The sequence below is a fragment of the Micrasema longulum genome, unplaced genomic scaffold (assembly GCF_059751315.1).
Source record: "Micrasema longulum isolate JH-2025_06_02 unplaced genomic scaffold, ASM5975131v1 h1tg000438l, whole genome shotgun sequence".
Taxonomy (NCBI): domain Eukaryota; kingdom Metazoa; phylum Arthropoda; class Insecta; order Trichoptera; family Brachycentridae; genus Micrasema; species Micrasema longulum.
The window spans coordinates 960,636-985,985 of record NW_028277638.1 but is presented as its reverse complement, the minus strand read 5'-3'; the positions used below and the strand labels follow the sequence as shown (position 1 = coordinate 985,985).

Below are 25,350 nucleotides of genomic sequence, written 5' to 3'. Positions count from 1 at the left end.
TGTATCCGTTTTCTATAGAACCTTATACAAATTGCTTGAAAAGCTGTTTATCGGGACCTACACATATTTTTATTGTTTTTTTTCATAAAAAAAACTCTGTAAATATGTCTTTTATCTAAATAAAGACTTGAATTGAAATTTTAACATAGGTAATTCTATCAGAATTTGAATTTTTTTTTTGTTAATTGATTAATATTTTAATGTTATTCAAAAGCATGTAGAAATCTTTTTTTTTTAAATAAATTTTGCTTATTTATTTTACTTCGCGTAGCCTGGCGGCGTATTTCGTAGCTACAAAAATATAGCTAAATCAAAATTTAAAACCTCAGTAAGTCATTTTTTATAATAAATCATTAATATGTAAAAAAAAAGATCCTTGGAAATATTGAAATATTTTATTTTATCTAGAGTTTAGGATGTTATTCATAATGTGAAATAAATTTGAATAATTTTTGTCACCTTATCGTCTATCTCCACGGCGCGGCGCGGCATTCCGAATGAATTCAACCCCGGGTGGGTTTATGTCGCTGGCGCGACAGAGAAATAGTTTGTCCTTAAATCCAGACACTAACTGCTGAAGTTTTCAGGAATCTGCTTCCTTAACTTTGAAATGAATTTACTGAAAACTTTTAAAATACCCTAAGCAAGCTTTCACCTTACTCGCGATTCTCCGACGATGGGTGCCTGTTTTAATTAATGTAAATAATGTTTTGTTAATGATACGAATTTTCTGTTTGTGTACTGTAATGAAAATAAATGTTAGGGTGATCTTGGTACTGTCAATAATATTTAGCATGTTCGAACTTTTAACGCTTTTGGAACTGCTTCAACTAAGAAAATATAATGTACAATAAGCGTCGCTACAAAAAATAAACACAAATTATAAAATAATGTATTTATTTATTTATTTATTAACGGACATTGTCCATGTATACAATTTATAAAGTTTAAATATTACAATAAAAGAATAGTTTAAAACATTAATAAAAAAAAAAGAAAGAAGCATTGACAAACATAAGGGACATCGAGACAAGATCTGGACTATTTATTTAGTGCTCGTTTAAATCGTTGTAAACTTGAACCAAAAAAGTCCAGATCTTGTCTTGAGTTAACAATACGACAAAGACGGGTCATTGGAGAATTTAGGCCATAGTTTGTTCTATGCTTATCGATGAACAGTACTTCATTGTTTCTCAATCTACGAGTCGGAATATTGAATTTTACTTGTCCCAGTAATGATGGAACATCGATTATACCATTGAGTATTACAACAGAGATAAAGAAGGTTTAATAGAATGTAATATAGAAGTCCAGGCATTTACACGGCTTATGACCTGTCATTTGCTGGTTTAAGTGGTCTCTTTACACACTGTGTAACTTTCACCATTCTACCTATGTTTGAACATCTGTTTTCCTTCAGTTCTTCCAGCTGTCGATCTTTGTGAAGTTAAAGAGCTGATACCTTTATTGATGCGGGTGACATTCTGACTGAATTATTTCACCTACATACTAGGCAACGCCTAAAAATATTTTTAATTTTTTATACTTCTCGAACTAGCTTGTTTTATCAACAATGTATGGAAGAATTGAAGGATATAGATGTTCAATCATAGGTAGACAGATGAATGTAAAGTGGCCACTTCAACCAGCCAATGGTCAGAAGCCCTGTTATTATTATTAAACCTAGACTTCTATATTCCCTTCTATAAAATGTTCTTCACCGCTGTTGTAATAAATCAAAATTAATAACTCCCACGGGAGTTGACTCCAGTTCTTCTACAAAAATTTGCGTATACTCAAATATTTTTTACAAAAAAGAAAACTCAATAATAAAAAATAAAAAAATAGTGAAAGAAACTTACACATTTGAGTTGAAAATTGAATAGTTTTAATGTGTCTTCAAAAAGTATTAATATTATATACTTGTACATTTAAATTCAGAATAAAATTATGATAAACGAACTTTACATATAAAATAATAACAAAATACTTTAGAAGCTAACTTATACGCACGTGTCTGTAATGATATAATTAAATTCACAAACCTTCACGAAAAAACAGGTATTCAATATCCTGCTAAAATAAAGTAGGATATAATTAATTAGTTAATTACATCTTGATAAAAAAGCTTGTGTAGCTTTAAAACCGGTCGGTAGAAAAAAAAGTGGTTAAAAACAAAGTTTTTTTATTTTAAAATTTATTTCAACAGAAAGGGAAAACATTTTTGAGAAGTGAATATGAAAGTCTAGGCATTTACAGGGCTTATGACATGTCATTGACTGGTTTAAGTGGCCACTTATCACACTGTGTAACATTCACCATTCTGCCCATGTTTGAACATTCACATTTCCTCAACTCTTCCATCTGTTGATTTTTTTGAAGTAAAAGAGCAGAAACCTTTAACACGTGGGTGAGATTCATTCATAAATTAATTCATTCGTTAATTCATAAATTTAAATAACTCCCTAGGGAGGAAATCCAGTCAGTCTGCAAGCATTTGGACATACTCAAACATTGTTGAAGTTGTTTTGTATTTATTTTATTATATCGAATAACCACAAACTTCAAATATACATTTTATTTACATTTTAATTTAAACCATTTTATCAATGCTGTATTTAAGCACTCGATTGTTTAAAAGTCTTGAATATAAATACTAAAAATATTGCACATCAATTTTTTTCTTCTTCAATTAAATAGTCTTTTTTCAGTTCTATTGTCGTTGCCCTGTTTTGAAGTATTGAATCCAGCACACACGTGTTGTTTTGAACGTGGACTCAGAATGTGCCATTGAAACGCATTCACGCGGGCGACAAGTATTTTGAACTTGCATCCAGCTGGACTGCAACATTGTTTCATATAAATAAAATGATGGAATTTCACGCGACGCTTCAACCGCGTTAGCCGCATGTGTGCGTTATTTGTTTTCCCACTTTCCACCTGCCTGATGTATGATAATGTGTATACTTTGGGCGTGCGACTGGCGACTGGCGACTGGCGATTAACGACCACTGCATTGCCGGCGCAGCATCACCCGTGTTGTGGACAAATGTACGCATGCTGTATGCCCTCGGCGAGACACTTAATCCTGCTTATGCCTTCCTAATTCCGTATTTACTCCCTTGTCTGTTTTGCATGCAGCCGGTCTGAACTGTTTCCCATTACATACAAGCAGTTTAATCGAATTGTTACCGTTTCGAGACGTACCCGTCTTTTCGTCAGGACACTAATTACACTAACATGCAAATTTCACCATACACCTTCACCATAGTAGTAGCTGCACAAATATATAAAACCAACATGCTGATATGACACTTGCTGTTAGTAGCTAACACTAACGTGTACTGATTATATATACTTTTAAACGTTTGATCTTGTTTAATTCACAATATTGTTTTGAAACTACGTTTGATTTTATCTCCGACTCCGTATTGGGTGTTGTAAATCGTAAGAAAATGTAAACTATGAATTGTATTTTATGTAATATATGTATGTATTTTTTTAAAATACTCGCGAAGAACTAAAAAATGTAAAACGAACGGTTTAAAAGGGGTTGCAATAAATAATGCTTATTTTGTATTGAAAGACTAACCAAAAGGAATAAACAAAAGTTGAAATGTACGTACGTGAAACTTACGTACCCAAGCTATTATTTTTGCTATTTTTTTCTTTTCCAATGAAAATACTTATTACTTTTATTAAAATAAGATTCATTATTAGAAAATAATAAATGAGTTGGTATTATTTTTTCCTAGAAACAATTAATTGGTTATTTCCTAAAATAATATTTTATCGCTTTATTTTACTTAATAAATGTAATTAATATGCCAAAATGTTTTGATACATTGAATCACGATAAATGAATAGCGAATAGAGGCAGTGTCTAAATTAAAATTAGCGTTCGTTTCCTGGGAAGATGAAACACTAAGAAATGCTTTACATTCCTCTCTTCGTTCCCTCTAGAATTCAAGACTCCCGTGAGCGGGCGCTTGAGCGATATAGCCCTTTCTTCTCCGTCTATTGACACATTTCTGGTCAAAGGGCATCCGCATACCGATATATACGGCCTTCGGGTTCCAACTTGAAAATGCATTTCACTTCAGTGCACTTACGGCTCAATCACTAACCGGACTTTCCAAGTGAATCATTCGGGTCAACTTTAAGTGTCTTCCTTGACTTTTTGAATGTCCGGTTTTAGATAAACATAAAATAGCTATGCGTACTATCATGTGTTTTAAATGAACGAATGCTCATGTGTTTTTAAAATAAATTTGTAGTATATTTTTGGTTCGTTATTACAATTATTTTTTTTTATCCATTTTCAAATTAAACCGAATGTTATTTAAAAAAACTTATGTATGATGTCAATGAGGAACTTCAGCCCTACGGGAAATTGGATATTAAAATTAGAGTATTAAATTGTACGGTAAAATTTCTTAAAAATGTACGAAAAAAAAATTTATATATTTTAATAAAAACGCACTACCTTGAATAACGTCACTGGTTCATATGAACCATTCAATGATATGAGAGCTTTGAAGGATATCCGGTTTGGTCACCGTAAACGAACCAATATGAAGATCTGTCATAGAACAACCTCTAACATCACACGCGGAGTTATTTTAGAAATACAAAACTTTAAAAAATCACACGCTGTTGTTAATACAATACATACAAATAAAAAAAATATATATAACAAAGACACTGAACTTCCTCATTATATCATTTTATCCAGTACGCTTAAAACTTTTAAATTGTTTTTTTTATAAAAATGCTATTCGTTGACTACAAAAGAAAGTGTTTGAAACATTACAGTTTTTAAACATTATTATATTCACGTTAAGAGGAAACGTGGTTTGACTTTTCTTCATTCAAATATGTTTCCGTATTTTCTCTCTGGATTGTGGCACTAGAGCAATGTTTTTCTTACACACTACAGATATTTATCATTGGCGTGTCTCTATCCTTTTGCATTTTTGAAAAATTATTTCTTATGGGTGAAAAAACCCACGAAAGCGCCCAGTTTTATCTACCGTCTTCGGACGTACGGTAAACAAATATGGTGCTCAGAAAATCTGATACTCTTTCTCAAAAATAAAAAAACAATACGGTTCAGTTTTGGGGTGCGAAAAACGGGACAACGATACGCCGATATTATGTTGGCATAATCAGTCCGACGTGCAGTTTCTGGCACCTCATATACTCTTAATTTTTATATTTGTGTTAGGAATTAAGATCGCTTGTATCTTAATCGATTATCTTTATTTGTTACGAAATTTATGATAAAACGTCATCATTTCCTTTTCCTCCAAGTGCAGTGGCGCAAGCAGAAAACCTTTTTAATACCAATAACCAGGTTGTTTAATCTATACACAGATAACTGTATGGAAGAGATCGAATGGATGAGTATCGGAGCAAAAATTGATAATTTTTCAGTAAGCCGCTTGTTGTATGCTGATGATGCAGTTCTGTTAGCAAGCAGCAAGGATGATTTGATACAAATAGTCTCTGGACTGTATGATGGGCCTGGAGAGCGAATCGGTGATGAACGAAAGTAAGTCAAAAGTGATGGTATTTGAAAGGGGAAGCGAGGTTACTGACTGCATAATAAATGTAAACAACGAGTGTCTCGAACAAGTAGGAGAATTTGTGTATCTGGGAAGCATGTTTTCAAGAGACGGAAGAGTAGAAAAAGATGTTGAAATGAGAGTGAATGCGGGCAACGGAGAGAAATTGCTAATAAAAATATGTCAATCACGGCTAAGCTGGCTGTGCACAACGGAATTTCAGTCCCAACACTTGTGTATGGAAGTGAAACATGGAACTGGCAGAGGAAGGAGGAAAGCCGAGTGAACGCGGTTAAAATGCGATCTCTTAGACGAATGTGTGGGAAATCATTGTATGACAGTGTTACGAATGACGAAATCAGGCGAGAGTGTAAATCTGGGTCAGGTATAATTCATAAGATTAAGGGAGGGTCTCTGAGATGGTTCGGCCATGTAGAACGAATGGATGGAAAAAGAATAGTAAAACATGTATATATAGCGAGAATGAACGGTAATGTAGGACGAGAACGACCAAGGAAGACGTGGCATGATCAGATAAACTAAAATCTTATGTCTGGTCATGTCAAAAGTAGGCAGAACCGACAGTATGACAAGATGTATGAATGTGGAAGAAGCTAGAAATGTATGCCAGGATAGACGTGTGTGGCGGTCCATTCTCTCTCCCTACCCCTACGGGGAAATGGCGTGATGGTAGTAGTAGTAGTAGTCGTTAAATCTTTCAATTAAAACATCTTCGTTTATTCATAGGGAAGGGCATTATAGCTGTACATGTGAAGTCACGCATATGTATTTTGTTGAAAAATTCATCCTCCTGATCTCAGCCGAGAACAGCTAATTTGTCATCTTATTTTACGCGAGGTTATTTCAATGATGCATGTTAAATGGTGCCAATCACAAGGCAGCTTTACGAAAATAACGAGGAATTTCTCACTATACTACACCTGTCTCGTAACAGCCGTAACAGCCGTAGCAGTCGTAACGGCCATGACTGAAGACCAAAACACACTTCCCGTGTCATGTTGCGCTAACTGATTCATCGTTTGACCGAAAAAGAAAAATCTCCATGAAGTAATAATTTGAGAGGAAGAGTACAATAACTCCGAAAGCACACTTTTGCAAGGAAGAACTAAGATGTTATTTTGTTTAAAAATAATCAATCGAATATATTTTTTACGACGTTTTTAGAAACAATGAAATAAAGTCTAAACGGGTTTTCTCCATAAAACGCCGTTTCAGTTTTCTTCTTAAAAGCTGATAGTGGTTGTAAAAAACTATGCTACCTATTAGTTTTATTATATAAATAAAAGACTTAAAATAAAATACTTAAACTCATTAAAATAGCATTATATCAACTCATTGTTTAACCCAATTTTTTTTTTTATAATTAACCTTAAGATAAAAATAACTTTATTTAATTTACTTTCATATAATTTTAAATTATCTATCCTTACCTCTGTTTTGTATAAATACATTAAATTCCTTAATAAAGATACCAGTCTCGAATATGTCGCGAAAGCGATGAAACCGGTCACTGGATATTCCAAATAGTGCATTAAAATATCACTCGTCTTTTTTTTAAATAATAAATTACAATGAACTTTCATCAAGAATTTTCACTTACAAACATAAATGTTTTACCTATTAGGCTCATACTCATAACTTATTGGTATTTTCGCTAGCAAGTTTTTTTGTGCTGTGATATTTTTTAAAAGTATTATCATTTTAAACCATATTAACTGTATTCTTTTTTAAACACCGTTATATATTTAACTATAAACATACCATTTTTGCTCGTGCATATACACAAGAAAAAAATGTATGGTTTTCGGTTCACCGACAGGTACTAGGCTTATTAAATATGCGTACGCACTGTACTTAGTTAACATAAGAAAGTGATTATTATAGGTGATTCATGCACATTATTAATGAGAAATACATTTTCTGTTTGCGTCGTAACGAGGCGAAAATGAGATTTTTCCTCAAGTTTTCTGAGATATGTTTTGCAATAAACCAAGAAAATGAAATAACTTATGTAACTCCAATAGTTTTTTTTGTTTTTTTTTTGTTACAATTCTCTTCACATTTTGATTATAGATACACAGATGCCTTTATAATATATTTATTAGTTCGATGTTTTCCGTGTCGTTAGGAAATCCCTACAAACTGGTACGGGTTTGGATCCTGGCGAACTTCCAGCGCACCCGGCGATAAATAACAAATCAAGTGTCCCCGACTTGGTTCCAAGTCCCAATTGAATTAACCGAGAGAGATTCTGCTACCCTGGATACGTATTACAATGGCACGATAAAAATAAATACCGTTATATGTTAATTGAGTAACTTTAAATGGCGACTGAAAATTTTAATACATATTTGTCGTGAATAATTTGATTCTAGTACATAAATGAGTATATCAGCTCTCAATTTATGTGTATAGACATACTTGTTTGGACAGCGCCCCCTTAAAACTATTCTCACGAAAACAGCCTTATATACATTATTTTTAAGAATGAGTAAACTCGAATTTTCCGTATTGAGTAAGTATTTATTAAATGAATTTTAATCACTTAGTTTTTTTAAAATAGAGATGAAGAATTAAATTAAATAACTGAATCTGAGGACTGAGGACATATCACACATTCGATGAAATAGAGTCATAAGTCATAAGAAAAATCAGAATAACCAGAAGAGCCTAAAAACTAAATAAACACATTGTCTTAAAACCATGTATTTTTAACCTAATTTGCAGTTTTTATATTCGAGCTTTAAAGAAATACCGATGCGTCATGCATATTTAGATTTGTCTTAAAAAATGCCGAACCATTTTTTAAAGGAAATTTATATTGTCATAAAACCATGTATTTTTAACCTAATTTGCAGTTTTTATATTCGCGCTTTTAAGCAATACCGATGCGTCATGCATATTTAGATTTGTCTTAAAAAATGCCGAACCATTTTTTAAAGGAAATCTTGATTGTCATAAAACCATGTATTTTTAACCTAATTTGCAGTTTTTATATTCGCGCTTTTAAGCAATACCGATGCGTCATGCATATTTAGATTTGTCTTAAAAAATGCCAAACCATTTTTAAAAGAAATCTTGATCGTCATAAAGAAAATATATAAAATATGACGCTGTTTGAGAAAGGCGGCGTTCAAATAATTTGTGTAAGTTTGTCATTCAGCCATCAGGCGGGTAAATCTTAAAGCTGGAATTTTGTATTTTTTTAGCATAAGTGTTTTTTTTTAAATTTATTCGGTTTACTTAAAAAAAAAGATTTTTTTGAGTTATGAGTCTATTTTATCCGATGTGCGATATATCCCAAGTTTTTGTAGACACGCATCACTGGATTTAACCCTATCGGGGGTTTCATCAAGGCTGACAATTTAATATCAATGCGTAATGCCTAGATATCCTTATTTTTTCTCAAAAAGGTCCTGCATCTCTCTTCATATATATTAATTACGTAATCTTATCGCCCCCCTGTAATCGAGTGCCTGGATCGTATTCAGAGATGCCCTCTCATCTTTTTAAGAAACATAACTTACCATACCCGCCTTTCTGTTTCCCGTTTGTAACCCTTTACGGCTGCATTTGGCTAAGTGCTGGAAAAAGTTCTAATGAGATCTCAATAAATACTGTCAGAATAAAGAGCTTTTATTCCTTGTAAATTATTGACGGCTGTTGAACCAAATATCATAATATGCATGTCGGTCAAATCAGTTCCTATAAAAAAATGCCATTAAAATTTCACTTGAATAAACAGTTTTCATTTATGACTATTTTCGTATACATTTCAATCTTTGCTAACATTCAGCTTACTTTCGTTCTTTAAATATTTTTATTTATAATGAATAATTATTCTTAATATATTTTTCAATTCCGACGATGTTTGAGTGTCGTTATAGAAATGTATATTTTTTTTATTGGTACCTTAAAAAGAACACAACATAATTATATTTTGTTTTGTGTGTTTATGTAATTCTTGCTAGTATTTTTTTTATTGTTGAAAAAATAATTCATAAAAATAAATAAAATAAACAAAACCAAAAGTCGTACGTGTGAATATGAATAGTATTTGAAATAATTATTACGTAAAGTATAACTTTTTAAATTAGTAAGTACGTATTTCTATTTAATAAAGTACTTTTCAAGGATACGTCATCATCATACCCTTGTCCGCACTTGATGGTGCATAAGGCACTGCGTTGATACACCAAATGCAGCGCATCTCGATTACATCGTTACATAAAGGAATTCCGGTGCCTGTCCAAGGACAGTGAAATAATGTAATGTGGAAACACCTTAAAAAAGAATACTTAGCACCAAGTCGCCATGCCTGAAATCGAATCCGGGACATCAAGCATGGTAGGCGAACGTGCCAACCACTACGTAACGAGGCGGACTTAGCCCTGCTCGATTTCTTTTTTCAGTATATTTACCTGAGAGTAGCCATCAAGTCGAAAACACATGTCCAAGGTTCTGGTTATACTCGTATTTCACACACAGAACCGTATTCTTCACTTGCCTGATCACGACAATATAATACAATAAAATAAAGGAAAATATTTACAATACCTTGCACGAAAATATACACTATACCTTGCACGAAAATATACACAATACCTTGCTCGAAAATATACCCAATTTTATTATTATTTTCTCATTAGGTATACTATATTTTTTATACAAAATTAATTTAAAGGTCCTCCTCACAGGGAAATCTATTCTAAGTAAGACTGTACAGTGTTCAAAATGTTTTTTTTACACATCTCTCGTGTCATTTTTTTTTTCTTCTAATTTTCTTCGGCCAGACTTTGATTTATCTTTTGTAATATTGTTTGTTGTTGACTTAATACATCAAACAAAAATAAACAATACATCGAAGGAAACTACTAAGGAGATTAAATACGGGCTGAAATAATAATTTGTCGTTCATAATATGTTTCCCCGGGATTTATCGTTTTATTTTCCCGATACATTCGGAATGAATCTGAGGTTTTGCGGCTGGCCAGGAAATGGCGATTGTATTGAACGATCAATCTTATCTATCCCAAAAAGAAAACCCGTTTCCATCGCGTATTGACACTGTTCCACATGGCATGATGTTTACTCCGCTTTCTTGGAACTTTTGTTTCCCAATTCTATGGCCAAACAAAACACGAGACATTTCAAAAATATAAAAGGAGCACTTTTGATTTATGGCCGCTTCCACGTGCGGATTGTCTAGGAACGTAAGGAGAATGGAGACCTAACGTCGCCATCGCCAAACGATTGTTTGTACAAAAATCTTACTTCGCTTTTTAAACTTTCATTTATCAAATTCACGCTTTATCACCCGGAAGGCGAATTTAATTTGTTGTTTACGAATGGAATATAAATTAAATTTACTGTCGGTTACAACTTAAATGCTACGTTACCTTGTTTTGTAAGAAGATTTTATATGTAAAGGTTTTTTTGTTTTAATTATTGAACACGTACATATTTATGTCTTACAGGGAAAATACCTGTCAATAATAATAACCCGCAACGGAGTGAAAGTTTTATAAAACAAATTTCTTAAATATTCGGTTTACCGAATAACGTGTAATTTATTTTAACCGTCCATATTTTAAATGTTTTTTTCGTAAATATCCTTCTTAAAACCCTATAAATCTAAAAAAACAGCAATTAATTGTGTTTTTACTTCGAGAGATACATTTGAAACTATTTTACAACTTCAAACCGCTCTCCTGAACAAAATTCAACATGTTTGAACAGAAATCAACACATTTTAAATAGCAAACATACCTTGATATCAGCTTTTTTTCGTCGTAAACAAACTAACACAGAGTAATATAAACTTAAATATATAATATCGATACGATATAAAGTAAAATTAAAGTATCTTCACCGGTAACTAACCTAAAAACGTTTGAAAACGTTTAATATGACAGCGAGAGAGACAACCATCGGACGCAAGAGAGAGACAGCGCCTTACAAAACAATTAAGGACGCATGTGTATTCCTTTTCAAACGAATTATGTCTTCTGCTACCGCTGACATGCTGAATACCATAGATTAAAAGTACTGTGTGGATTCATTAAACATGATTTTTAAAATTATTTCATTTATCAATAGGCAGGTAAAAACACGAATCAGTACACCATGAGGTCAACTAATCTCCAATCGATTTCTTTTAGCAAAATTTTCACCCGCCAGTATAAACTAAATAAATGAAACCAAAAAGGAAAATAATAAATATGTGTCACCCACCCCTATTTTACCGGACCGAGTGAATTTGTGCGATACGTGTGAACGGGCGCGTTCATGACAGACTCAATCAATCATTTTAAGACTATTAATATTATAGATTGGTTTTTGTTTAGTAAATTAAATTTTGTTGTAACATAATACCGCATAATTATTTCTTGAAATTTTTGTCATTGCGTAAATTTAGAAAATGAGTATTTTCGTTTGTTACTAAAGTTTTGTTTTCTGGGTATTTTAAAAATACAATTCTTTGTAAATAAAGGGAATGGTTAATTTAATTTTATCAGAAAGGGGGATTTAAGTTTAGTCATTTATATTTGAACCGAAAATTTCGTCTGCTAATTCTGGTTGACAACCCATTATAGGAAGGTTTAAGGTTTAAGCTCCTGTCGCCCAGTAATATTAGGGTCTGGCCGGATTACAAATTCTCTGAAACGTACAATTTACTCACAGGTAATAATAATGACGAATGGTACATGATTATAAACTAATTTACTTTAATAGTTGTGAGTCTTACATTATTGAATCAAATCGTGTAATTATAATAGTGTAATATTTTTTATTATTACGTTTATTTATTCATAAAAAAATATCTATTAGGTTATACTTTTGAAAAAAAAATACAATTTGTAAATGTTCGTCGATACAATTACATAATGAAACAGAATAGATACAAATTCTTTTTTTTAAATTTTTATTAAATTGAAAACATATTATACATAATTTTATATAATATTCCCAAGGAGTTAAAAAAAACTCATTTAGGGACATACAGATAACAATATTTATTTAAAGACGTTTTTATATTTTAATATTGTTGTTTTATTAAATTAAATTACACGAATAATGACGACATTTTTATATTTTAATATTTTTGTTTTATTAAATTAAATTACACAATAATGTATGTAGTAAAATTATTTTGAGATTTTTCCTGGTTTTAGGTTAGTTTGTTAACCCGAAAATATTAGATAAGGACAAATTAAAAATTAAAAATAATTTCCAGTATAATGTATAAAAACCGAAAGTAAAAATATTACGTAGTATCAAATATGTATTTTCCAAAAATATATTTTATTTTGACGCTGAAATTGAATGATGTTTATGCTTTATCACGATGTAACAAATGATTACTTATATGTTATAAGATAATATATCCATATCTATAATACTCGTCATCGCAAATATTACTCAGGACTCCGTTAATAGGAAAGCGCACATAATCCTAGAGAATAATCACTAAAGGCGTGTACCGGTACCGTTTACCGATACTGACGAGATGTGTAAATAATTATTCTACGTACTCCATTCGTGTATTCAGGTGTCGCTGATTGTACTATCTCCCCGATATTTCTGCGCCAGCGTATGTACGGCTAGCTATCAGACTTCGGACGAATTTTCTCTTAAGGCTTAGTCTGCATTCTGCCGTTGCGCGGGCGGTCGTCAGTCGTCAGTCGGCACTCGGCAGCGCAGTTCTCTCGCGACGGACGAGTAAATTATACGCCGGAAAATCCCCGATGAAATTAAGAGTGCAAACTGCCAATGTATTGTGATTTCGCCTTGGGTGGAAATAGCCGTGTAAACAAAGTGTAATTAATTGACTGTTTTTCACGTTTCGTGTAGTGCATACAACAGAGAATTACCTCTTTATGTAGTGTAATGAATAATGTTTCTGTAGTGCATAAGATAACATTTGATTAAAACAAACGTCCTTCTGTGTAATTATTTTATAATTGATCCTACGTAGGTATTTATATTTATCGTTAGGGCGGGAGAATATTATTCAATATTGGCACCCTTTCGAAAACGTGGAATCATTGTTTGTGTTCCGGTTTGCATTTGTTTTTCGTGTGTTTTATTAGGTAGCACGTCGTTTTTTAGCGACAAATTTAATACAGTTCCTTCCTTATTAAAATAAAAGCGATGAAATGTTAGTGGATTCTGTGTAAATAATACCTGTCGAATATAAGCAATTTATGTTTTACAAATAAAACATTGTGAATATATGCAGAGTTTGAAGAAGAATACAGTTTTGCCATGCAAATTTAAGCATTTATAAAGTGCTGTCAATTTCGAAAGTTCTACATTCTTGTAGTATAAAATATTAAAGTAATTTTAAGTCGCATTTATTTAAAGGTGGTTTTACGAATCCCTTTAAAAAATGCTGCCAAGTCATTGATTGATTGATTTTCCGTCAGTGAAAATGTTAATTGATCAATTTGTAATAGAAAATTACTCGTATAAAATCTACATAATAAAATATGTACTTTATAAAAATAATACTCAGTAGAGATGATTTAGCAGTGATTTCATATTCGGGTTTTATCATTACGCTGCATTAAACATTACTCAGTGATACAGCCACATCAATTTAGCAGTAAAATCATTCATTACCTACCTTCTATTATCTATTTTCGCCACAATCCCAATCTTCACGCTCTGTTGATTACTTTTGTAGGTCTAAAATCTTTTGAATTTATTTCTTTTATATACACACGTTGCCGTTCTTGCTACAGTCACATACTGAGAAAACACGATAAGGATTTTCTCCACACATAAAATACATACTGCAGTGTAAGCTTAACAAATCTGGTTGCACAATTAAAATTTAACCAATACGACGGGTTGTGGTCCCGTGGTTAGTGTCGTGGACTCCGCATCACGAGATTCGAACCTCACTCTACCGAAACTTGTTTCCCATTTTCTTACACGTTTATTTACGACTAAAAAAAAATAATTGGTCCCGAAATTGGAGATTTTGGTAAGTCACAAGAACGCAAATATTTCTTGGAAAAAAGCCTTTTGCATAGTATTATTATTATTTTTATTTTTTTTTAAAATTATTTTTCACGCCCATAAGGCTTTTACATACATGAAAGTTACATAAAATATGAGTATATAAACAACATTAAATTTTAAAAAATACAATATAAAGCGACAAAAGATAGAACAGTGTTTAGAAGTAAAGTTGGTATAAAAAAAAGAAGATGAGTATATAAACCACATAAATTAAAAAAAAAAAAACAATATCAAGAAATAAAAGATAGGAACAGTGTTAAGAAGTATAGTATAATGTTTATGAGTTTAAAAATCTGCGTTTTCGAAACTAGAGACTCGCAAAAGCGCCGATTTGTATACGGGGTCGTCAGTGCGATGTTATTACTAATAATATTTAAAGCATATACTTCGGTCAAACATTTTAATCAATGTTAGTAAATAATTGTATGTAACCACTTACCGACTTTTTTATCTTCCGGTTTCAAAACCGGTAAATAATTATATTCAATTATTTACTAACATGTCATTAATGTTTTTATTTAATTATTAAAATTTAGATATTTTGATAAAAGTGAATAAAGTGCGTGTCAGTAGTACGTACTGATGTGAATTAATGAACAAGGATCGAGTATTATGCGCGAAGTGAAGAGTGCTTGCGTAGCGTGATCCTCGCCGCTAAGATTTCCGCGCTGGTGGTGTCCGCCAGGAGCGGCGGCGGCATGTTCATCAAGGCGGCGGCGGGCGGCGACGGTGAGCGCGAGCGCCGCCCCTCCGTGTCGGGCTGGTTCAACTCGCTGCGCAGGGGCGGCCGCGGCCGGCGCAAGGACGCGCCGCCGCCGCCGGCGCCGCCCGCCGTGCCCATGTACGGCTCCCTCGGCCGGCGCAAGGCGCCGCACCACGCCGCCGCCAAGGCGCGCTCCGCCTGGGACCTGACGTCCGTATCCGTGGCCGTAGCCATCGACACCCGGGTAAGATGAATATCCGGCCGAAGAAGGATCATTCTCAGTCACCTTTCGTATAAAATTACAACCATCCCCGATCCTTACATCCTTCTATATTTTGATCAGCCCATGTTTACGGATCTGTATCATACTATCTCACGCAATCTTTTCTAAATGATTAGTATCGGTGGCCTCCGTAGTGTAATGGTTCCGGGTTAGATTCCCGGTTAGAACGCAAAAAAATAATGTGATTTTTGTCAAGGTTAGGTGTTCTGTAATTAATCCAAATCTCCCAAAATATCAAACTAATAAACTTCAAGCTGTTTTCAATGCAGATTTGCACTGGTCAAAAAGCCCAGAGATAATAAAATACAAGCTGTGCTGGACAATATTCAAATCCCTTCATGAAATGGCTCCAAAATACCTATCGGACCTTTGTATTAGGGAAAATACATGTCAAAGAAAATCTACTCATAGGTCAGTATTTGATTCAGGAAGAGGAAAACTTGTCGAAATCCGGCGCTCCCCAAACACTAGATTTGGAGATCGTGCTTTTGCCGCCGCCGGCCCCTGTGCTTGGAACCAATTGCCTTCAAACTTACGAATCATCGACAGTCCCAGTCAGTTCAGATCCCAACTAAAATCCTACTTCTTTAAACTATCATACCCTCAATTTTAAATCTGGAAATATAATATATCACTTATGTTTAGTTAGAATGTAAGTTTAGATATACAATTGTAAAGCGCCCTTGAGGTGATTTTTTACAAAAATGGCGCTATATAAATCAGCCAAATATTATTATTATTATTAGTTGTAGTTTAAATTTAAAGTTAAATTAACTCTTAAAAGACTGTGCTAAAAAGTCCCTCTGCAAACGGTGCTGTCACGCTGTGTGAACAAATTGTTAAAAATGTACACGGAAGTATACTGTTAAACAATCCATTTTTCCTTATTTATAAAAAACTCCGGTGACAACTGTCATCAAGCGGAGGCGATACGGTTGGCTTGGCCATGTGCTGCGGATGCCTCCTGAGAGCCTTAACCGCGCTTGCCTACTTTACAAGACATCGGGTTCTCGACGTCCTGGACGTCCACTGCTGACTGTTCGTCGGCAGTTCGTGTCAGAACTACGGGACGCGAACCTGACTTGGGAGGATGCACAGGAGCTGGCAGCCGACAGAGATGCTTGGAGGATCTTTGTGGACACCATATGCTCCAACCAGGGAGCGGACATGGAATAATAATAATATAAAAATGGTCATATAATATAGGCTTGTTATAGCAAAATGCGACTCGTAATTAAAAAAAAAAAGATATATCTAGTTTTGTATTTTATGTAGACTCATGTGGCATCATAACCACTCTAGATGCTAGCATGTGTGATAACCTAAAATACTTTAGCCATCTCCTCACGAGGCGGTCAAAGCTTTTAAAATTCATTTAATCCATACTACTTCCAATAATTTAATAAACATGGCGAGCTTCATCTGATCTCAACAATCCCCGGAGGCACTTCTTGTGAGTTCTTAAAGTAGAGATTACTTAATAAATTACCACCCTCCCCGCAGACGGTGATCCGAGTGTACGCCTGCAATATTTCAATTGGCAATGCCATACTATTTCTCGGGCTTCATTTAAATGACCAGTTTGCACCGGGAAATTTTACAGGTAACCGAAGGAATCGTGATGGTGTTTTAGTTTGAGCATAACATTTTGTTTTAATCGAGTTTACTCACGCGTAATTCCGTCCTAAAATTGGTAACCTAGTCGTTTTTTTTTAAATCATCATCTATCGTTTTGTGATTACCCACAGTAACATTACGAGGATACGCGGCGAGAGCATCTTGCTGAAAAGATATTTGAATTAAGTTTTTCTGTCACTCTCTCGCAGACGCCTTCCCGAATACTGTTAAAAAAGGATGATTGCACGTCGGACTGATTATGCCTAGCTAAAATCTACAAAATCGTGGTCTAGTGTTTCCTATCCTACCCTTAAAGTGAACAGATTTTTTTGTTTTTTTTTTTATAGTATTAGACAGAAATTTTCTGGGTCGGCACGTTTTATAAAAATAGTTATAACAAAAAAAACCATCACGCCGTTTCCCAGTAGGGATAAGCAGGGAGGATAGAACGACATATTAGTCCATCTTTGAACACAGACCTCGCTTCCTCCGCACGCACGCCGATTATTCCGACGTTTGACATGTCCATATTCAAGTATTTATTGAATTTGGTCGTGCCATGTCATTCTAACTCTTCTTCGTTTTCTGCATCCACCGATATTCGCATCGTAAATCCTTTTAGCCTTTCTTTCGCTATCCATTCGCTCTACATGTCAAACATATTTATCGTATTTGTATACCGTAGGTCCGAATACGGCTTATAAATCTAGGCGCTTTTTAAGTTATTTTGGATGGTCCTAGTTCCTAACAAAGACGATTAAAAAAATAACAATAGGAATACGACAGTAGTAAAAATATCGATAGTGTGTTAAGAAATCATCGCTCTTGTACCATAATCCAGTGAGAAAATAAGGTAATACATTTTAATGAAGAAAAGTCAGACCGCGCATCCTCTTAAAGCTACAAATGTTATCAATATCATAAATTTAATGTTGAAAAAACAAGTGTGCATGATAATACCCTGGAATGTGCCACATTTCAAGTGATTTTTTTGTGTTTTTTTTACTGTAATATTGTAATATTTTTAACCTAAGCTGAAAAATACCAATGCTCTCTTGTTATTTAATGACACATAATCTTAACCGAAGGATTATCCTGTTGAAATTAAATGCACACTTGGAGTTAAACCGTAACTACGCACTACTGGCTGAGCGAGACAAGTTTTGGCCTTATAGTATATGCGTAAAATTTCACACGACTCGCTTTTGACAAAAAAATATCCCATCTTTTTTAACCCACTTGACATTGCCATGATCGTTACCAGGTACCTATTTGAAACCCACTCGTTTTTTTTATCTGCAGTCACTTTAATAAATATTCCGTATTTCCATATTATCGAAAGATCGTAAAACTTTTGCCTTTTTTTACCTAGATACATAATATTGTAATTTTGATACATTTCTCCTATATTTCTTTTCGTATTTTCCTTACAGATATTTAGATATCTTCTTGTCGATGTATTCATATATTTTAATAGACCTTGATATTATCATTTCCATATAATAGATACAAAAAACTTTTTTTTACTCATATATTTAAAAAACTTCCTTCGAGAATATTTAAATTAAGTTAATCGTTAAAAATGTTTTATTAAATGTACTTCTAGACAAAACTGATCATTTATTACTTCTTTAACATATCTCTTCGGCGAATGCGTGGGAAATCAAAGTATGACAGGGTTACGAATCATGAAATCAGGCGAGAGTGTAAATCTGAGTCAAGTATAATTGATTAGATTAAGAAAGGGTCTCTGAGATGGTTTAGTCATGTAGAGCGAATGGTAAAACAAGTAAATAGGGTGAAAATGAACGGCAACGTGAGACGAGGACGGCCCAAGAAGACGTGGCATGATTAGATAAACCAAAATATTAAGTCTGGTCATCTCAAAATCAGACAAAATGCCGAAGGGCATGTATGACAAGATGTATGTGGAAGCATCTAGGAATGTATGCCAGGATAGACGTGTGTGGCGGTTCATTCTCTCTGAAAGTGTGATGAAAGTAGTAGTTTAACATAATACACATGATTTTGTCGATTTCAGTTAGGCATTATCAGTCCATCCACTGCATATTCTCTTAAAGAAACGGATTCTTTGACAAATTATTTAATAAACTTTAGAAAAAGTGTTGTTTTGAATGAAAGTAGATATTTTTTCTGTCGAATCACAATCGACGATTTAACATGTTATTTTGTATCGACGAACTTCAGCATCGTATCGATGTGTGTACTTACACTGTTCATTGTTGTTTTTATTGAAGGCTGCGTGTCGTACATTATGTTCAACATGATTTTTATGATTATCGTATTATTTTGGTCTTGTTTATGCGGTGTATTGTATTTTTTATAAAGGGATTTAACTGTATACATATTTGTAACGCGTTTATAATGAGACGCATTTGTATTGAAATACACCTGTTGACGATATTAACTATTGACGATATTGTAGTCATCTCTTGATGAGCTCTTTTGTCCCCCGTCGTTGACCTTATTTTTTATGTAATTGCGCAATGATGATATTTTGTGAAATTGATTATTTTTTATTGATTTTTAATTTTAATTTAAAACTAAATATCGTTTCGTATTGAGTTTAAACTGGTTCAGACTATTTTACTTTACGAGTTGCGAATGTTAAAAGCCGTTTACACGTAGACAATACATTTTTTTTTGTCTCAGGACTCGACCATTATCCACGTGTAAACAGGAATTCGTTGGACGAAAAATTGTCCCGGGACATCGCCACCGAGATAGGCTGGCAGGCTATTTCCGCGGAACATTGATTGATCCCACCAACTTTCTTATTATCTGCTGTGACCGGTTTTTTTTTTGTCTAAATACTCGTTAGCGCTGCGGCCACATTTTTCTCGTTTGATCACGTACGGACAGGACTTGCGACAATAGCGATTTGCTTGCCGTATACGTGTCGCTCCCCGAAAAAAATCTGCTGGAAATGTCGGGTCCTTTTTATTATTTAGTTCATCCTTCAACAATTCCAATACATCTTGGTTTAAAATGAATAATATTTTGCGTGAATTTGCTCGTTACAAACGCCGTCGTGTATTGTAGGTACTCTTTTATTGCCAAAAACATTGCTTTTTTGTATAAGTGCAACCGATAGAAAGACCCACAGTTTTTAAAACATACTTTCGAAGTACAGTTTTTTTTATGTTTTTTTTTATAAAAAAAATAAATTTCATCCATATATGTACATATACATGTCTATTTTTTCGGCAGGTGTATTTCGTGAGCGTGACTTCATTTTTTTTTTTTACAAATTACTGTTAAATTCACATTGATGTATAAAATCTACATAATCAAACGAAACAAATATGTTAATTAACGTCTTCATAAAATGGTTGATTTTTATCTTTGGTCTTAAGCATGGGTCCTTCTCATGTCCGCTACCTCACTTTGAAGATTTAAAAATAATTTTTGAAAAATAAATCAAATGAAATACAAAAACAATGCCAGCGGAATGGCCTAGTAACTACAGTGTTATTATAGAAATCAATAAATTGCTATTATGATACTAAATTTTAACGGTATATTTTATTTGCGTAACAGAGTTTTAGTTTATTTATGATCATTAATTAAACACATTCTGCGTAATATTTATTTGTGTAAAAAAAAATTGTATTATTTTTTTCAACTTGTTTCTTATAGTCTCCCGTTTTTATTGGTTTTTCATATTCAGGTTCAGTGCCGAAGTACGGCGTTTATTGGCAAAAAAAAGTAAATAACTGCAATACAAAATAAAACAAAATTAGTATTTAACATCGAATTAAAATGCAAGCAAATAATTATAGCAGCTTCACTAGATACAAAAATACCTTTTCTAAAACTACATTTATAACATACATATACACTATAATATATTATAATAACAATTATAGTACTACATTGTAATAAAAATAAAGAAATAAAAAATATTAAATACTAAAAACATTTTAGAACAAGTTAAAAATTTTAAAACAATGAAAAAGAAAATATATACATATATAAGATATAAAAGAATAAAATGAAATTAAAATTAACATTTTTTTTTTAAATTGGCAACTAACAGTTTAAATTCCAAAAACTAAAAACTTAAGTAAAGAAAATTACAGATATAAAAATAATGTATAAATAAAATGAATGCAAAATAGACATTGAAGATAGAAGGCAGTAATAAATTTAAGCATTATTTTCTGTTGAATTTGACTCACGCTACTCTCAGTTTATTTATATAGACATATTATATAGTATATGTTTTATGGCATGCTTGCAAATTTTTTACCTTGTATACCTGCAAAAATATCTTAATATTTGTGATATATATTATTTTTCTCATGCAAACTTCGGAGCTCCCATCTACCTACACGGGATTTAGCTTTTTTGGAAAGAAACCCCACTTTCTAATTTAGTAATCAATTAAAACATATTTACATATAAATAATTCCTTATCTAAAGTTATACATATTATCTTAACATATTTTGAATATATTGTATACGATTGTCGATCAAAAACTATGCTTAATTTACACACGATTGTTTATAAGCTCGCGATTTGTTTAAGGTATTTTGATTGTTAATTTAGATTTCCGTTTATATTGCCTTAGTATCGACATTCCCCTTTTAAAAGTACGGTCTATTGTTATGTTAAAAGTAATATATAAATTCCAAAATAATAATATATTCCATATCCACCTCTTTACCTACTTTACATAACTCATAAGCAAAGTTCGCGGGCTAAAATGTCAAGTTTATTGCAATATACGATTTTGTTATGTTTTGCGAGTGAGTGTTGGTCGCGTTTCTCATAATAATCCTCTTGCGTGTAAACCTCCAAACAATAAATTCAATCGGTGTTCGAGAAATGGAATGTAAACTTATCGTGTGAAAAACTTAAGACGTGCTCAAACTAAGGGATGTGTGAGTGCGTATTTACTTTTAATTTCGCTAAATGATATTTGATTATAAGTTGGTAAAAAAAAAATCCAGCAGGCAATATTATAAACACTTTTTATCAAATAAATAAAAAAAAAATAAAATAGCAATTTATCTGAAGTAATCAACTTGGGGACGTTTAGACGCTAGCCTAAAGTTAGGGTTTCCTAGGGCAGCGGTGACCGTATCTTAACGGCCGTAGTGAACGGTGATGCGGTGGACAGCCGTCGCAGTGGTGACTAGAGAGTGGTTTTATTTTTTAACGGTGTTATCAACATCGTTTTCCTAGGAAACCACTCTCTTGTCACCGTTACAACGGCCGTCCACCGCATCACCGTTCACTACGGCCGTTAAGATACGGGCGCCGCTGTCCTAGGAAACCCTAACTTAACACGAACTAACGTTCTAATATGACTGTAGAATGTACTATGTCAGGTGAAAGTTTGTCTCCGAATACGGACATATTAAGGTGTCTACAATTCGAATTCGCACGGAGAAAATTACAATCACGAATCTTGTCACATTTTTTTTTTATCTAAACTGAAAACATATCATACATAATTTCATAATATTCCCAAGGAGTTTTTGTAAAACATTCGTTTAGGGACATGTAGATAACAGCATTTATTTACAGACGCATTTATATTTTAAACTATAATATTATGTACAAATGCAGAATAAACATCAACAACTTATCGCAAAAAAAAATTAATTATTACACACTTATCTTCTATATTCTTAGTTTTTATGAGTATGAAAAAGTACATATTATATATAATACAATGTAATAAGCATTAGTTATTGAGAATTACATTTATACTCTATTCAGCTTAAAGGTGATTTATGTATTAAACATTAAAAAGTTTCAAAAAATTACAAAATATACATAATCCAAGCTAAAAAGGCAAGGAAATGAATTTCAAATACATACATAATACAAGGTAAAAGAGTATGAGATAAAATCTTAACGTACATTATATGTAATATAGTTATTACAAGAATTCACCAACAAGCTACAAAAAGTGGCTTGGTGGGGTTTTAGTTTTAGTAAAAATATAACAAGTGAAAACATAATAATAAATATTGCTTTATAAAAATATATATTCATACTAACAAATGAACACGGAATTGTATTTTGATAAAGAGTAAATAATAAAAAAAATATTTTTGTTTTAAATGAACAAAATATACATACCTAATTTAAGTTAAAAAAGTATGAAAAGCAAAAAAGCAAAAAAAAAAAAAAATGTCATGTGGTAGTAGGTTAAATTTTCATCCTCATCCTTTCCGCACCTAATGGTGCATAGGGCACTGCATTGGAACACCAATCCCAGCGTATCTTGAGCATTTTCGTTACATGAAGGTAAGATGATCAGTCTTACGCTTCGTGTGCCAGTCTAGGGGACTATAAAATATTTGGTGAAAAAACACATTTTTCAATAGATATTTCATTTCGGGAATCGAACCCGAGACCTCTTGACCACTACATCACGAGGCCGACAAGTTCAATGTTACGATCCGTAAAACGTGTCATCTTGTTGAAGACATCAAAATTTAGTTTATGCAAATTTATTTATAAAAAAAATAACTTTTCAGTGTCCTTTGGGTGACATCAAATTATCAGTCTTCAGAACGCGACTATTACGATAATGATGACACGGGGAACATTTTTGCTAACCGCGAAGGTAAAGGTATACATCTGCCGTCACAGGACGACCTTGCATTTATTGCCAATGTTACATGCTAGTTGTATCTTATCGAACTAATAAATAATCGATCTTGTGTCACGAGCCTTCGCGGAATAACAACTGTCGGTGGTTTTCTTGTTGAGAAATTACGATAGCCAACTGCAGAATTTAAAACAGGTTGATCGGGTTGTATTACAGTACTTGCGAATATCCACAGATACAAATTTATGTAGCACATAAATTATTTTACACATACTGACATTCCCGATCAAAAGCGGAAAGAACACATTTATTCCTTACCTTTTGCAAAACGACATTATGTATATTTTTCATATAATTATTTTGAATACGATACAGCTCGTACGAAGCTACAATGATAATACGAAAATAGATGTCGGTCGACGAAAGTGTTAATAGAGCGAGTAAACAAGTGGAAACTCAAGTTGAAACTAAAAGAAGAATATAAGTTGAAACAAATTCTTTGGTCAACAAACAAATCAAATGGTGTATGTCTTATTATGTTCGGTAATTTCTAAGACGTTTCATCTAAAACTTGAAACTCAACTACTTGAGTCGAAATTTGAAACAATTTTCAATCGCTGCGTTGTTTGTCTTTTTAACAAATGTTTGTTATCAGAACTTGTTCTCGAAGCCGAGAAGATACGAGATTCGCCGATGTTTGTCGATAAAAAAGTTAATTTCTTATCCTAAAATCATTTTCGAGGTTCTTCATCGGTTACGTAAGCTACCAACCATGGGTACCGAAAAAATCGTTGAAATGTTAAGTAATACCGCCCGATTGATTGATTTCATCTGCAGCGCATCTTGATAATTTTACACACGAAGCTTTCAGTGAAAATGACCCCCTTTTTTTTCTTTTTAGTAACCTTTATTTAGAATAAAAAACATCGAATTAAAAAATAGAACAATTTAGGTTGTAACTTGCCAAATAAGAGTCAGGCTTCTGTGTTTGGTAAGTGTACAAAATAATGTAAAAACAGAAACAATAATGCATAACAAATAAAAATGAAAAGTAGATAATATGGAAATAATCAAATTTAAAAAAAAATATGTACAACACTTGAAAATAAAAAATACAAAATTAATTAATATACACAGGCATATATATATATATATATTTACACAATATGCGTATGTACTTACTTATACTATACATAGTTACATCTATATTTACTTATATTTTATTATAAAAATACGGTTTATGTTCACTATGAAAGGAAGCTTTTCATACCTACATATTTCTCGCCGACCTTGCCAGAAGACCTCAGGCATGATAGACATAAGCCTTAACCGACCACGAGATGGTCTAATCTCCACTCCATTTCACATTTTAGGATTTTTATCTCAGACAACTATCGAATCGAAAATGCCTCGATGGATAACTAATTAAAGCCTATACTCCAGCATTCTGGTTTTATTCCACACACAGAACTGTTTCGGACAAAACCTTTAAAAATTAAAGCCTGACTTCGCGCGTTACTGCCCCCACGCGATTGT

The 25,350-nt window shown here is 32.9% G+C and overlaps 1 protein-coding gene across 7 annotated transcripts in view; it reads left to right on the top strand.

The window, feature by feature from the left end:
• step (cytohesin steppke) overlaps positions 1-25,350 on the top strand; it is a 200,597-nt gene that overhangs the window by 74,193 nt on the left and 101,054 nt on the right. For 2 of the 7 annotated variants that reach the window (XM_088226562.1, XM_088226565.1), the window contains exon 2: positions 15,155-15,565. The exons of 1 other annotated variant lie outside the window; for it this stretch is intronic. In XM_088226562.1, the coding sequence (XP_088082688.1) occupies positions 15,317-15,565 (249 nt within the window). In that variant the 5' untranslated portion in view covers positions 15,155-15,316. Of the gene's footprint in view, positions 1-13,233; positions 13,567-15,154; positions 15,566-25,350 lie in introns of those variants that run through there. 4 more of the 7 variants (XM_088226563.1, XM_088226560.1, XM_088226559.1 and 1 more) reach the window with 4 other exon arrangements.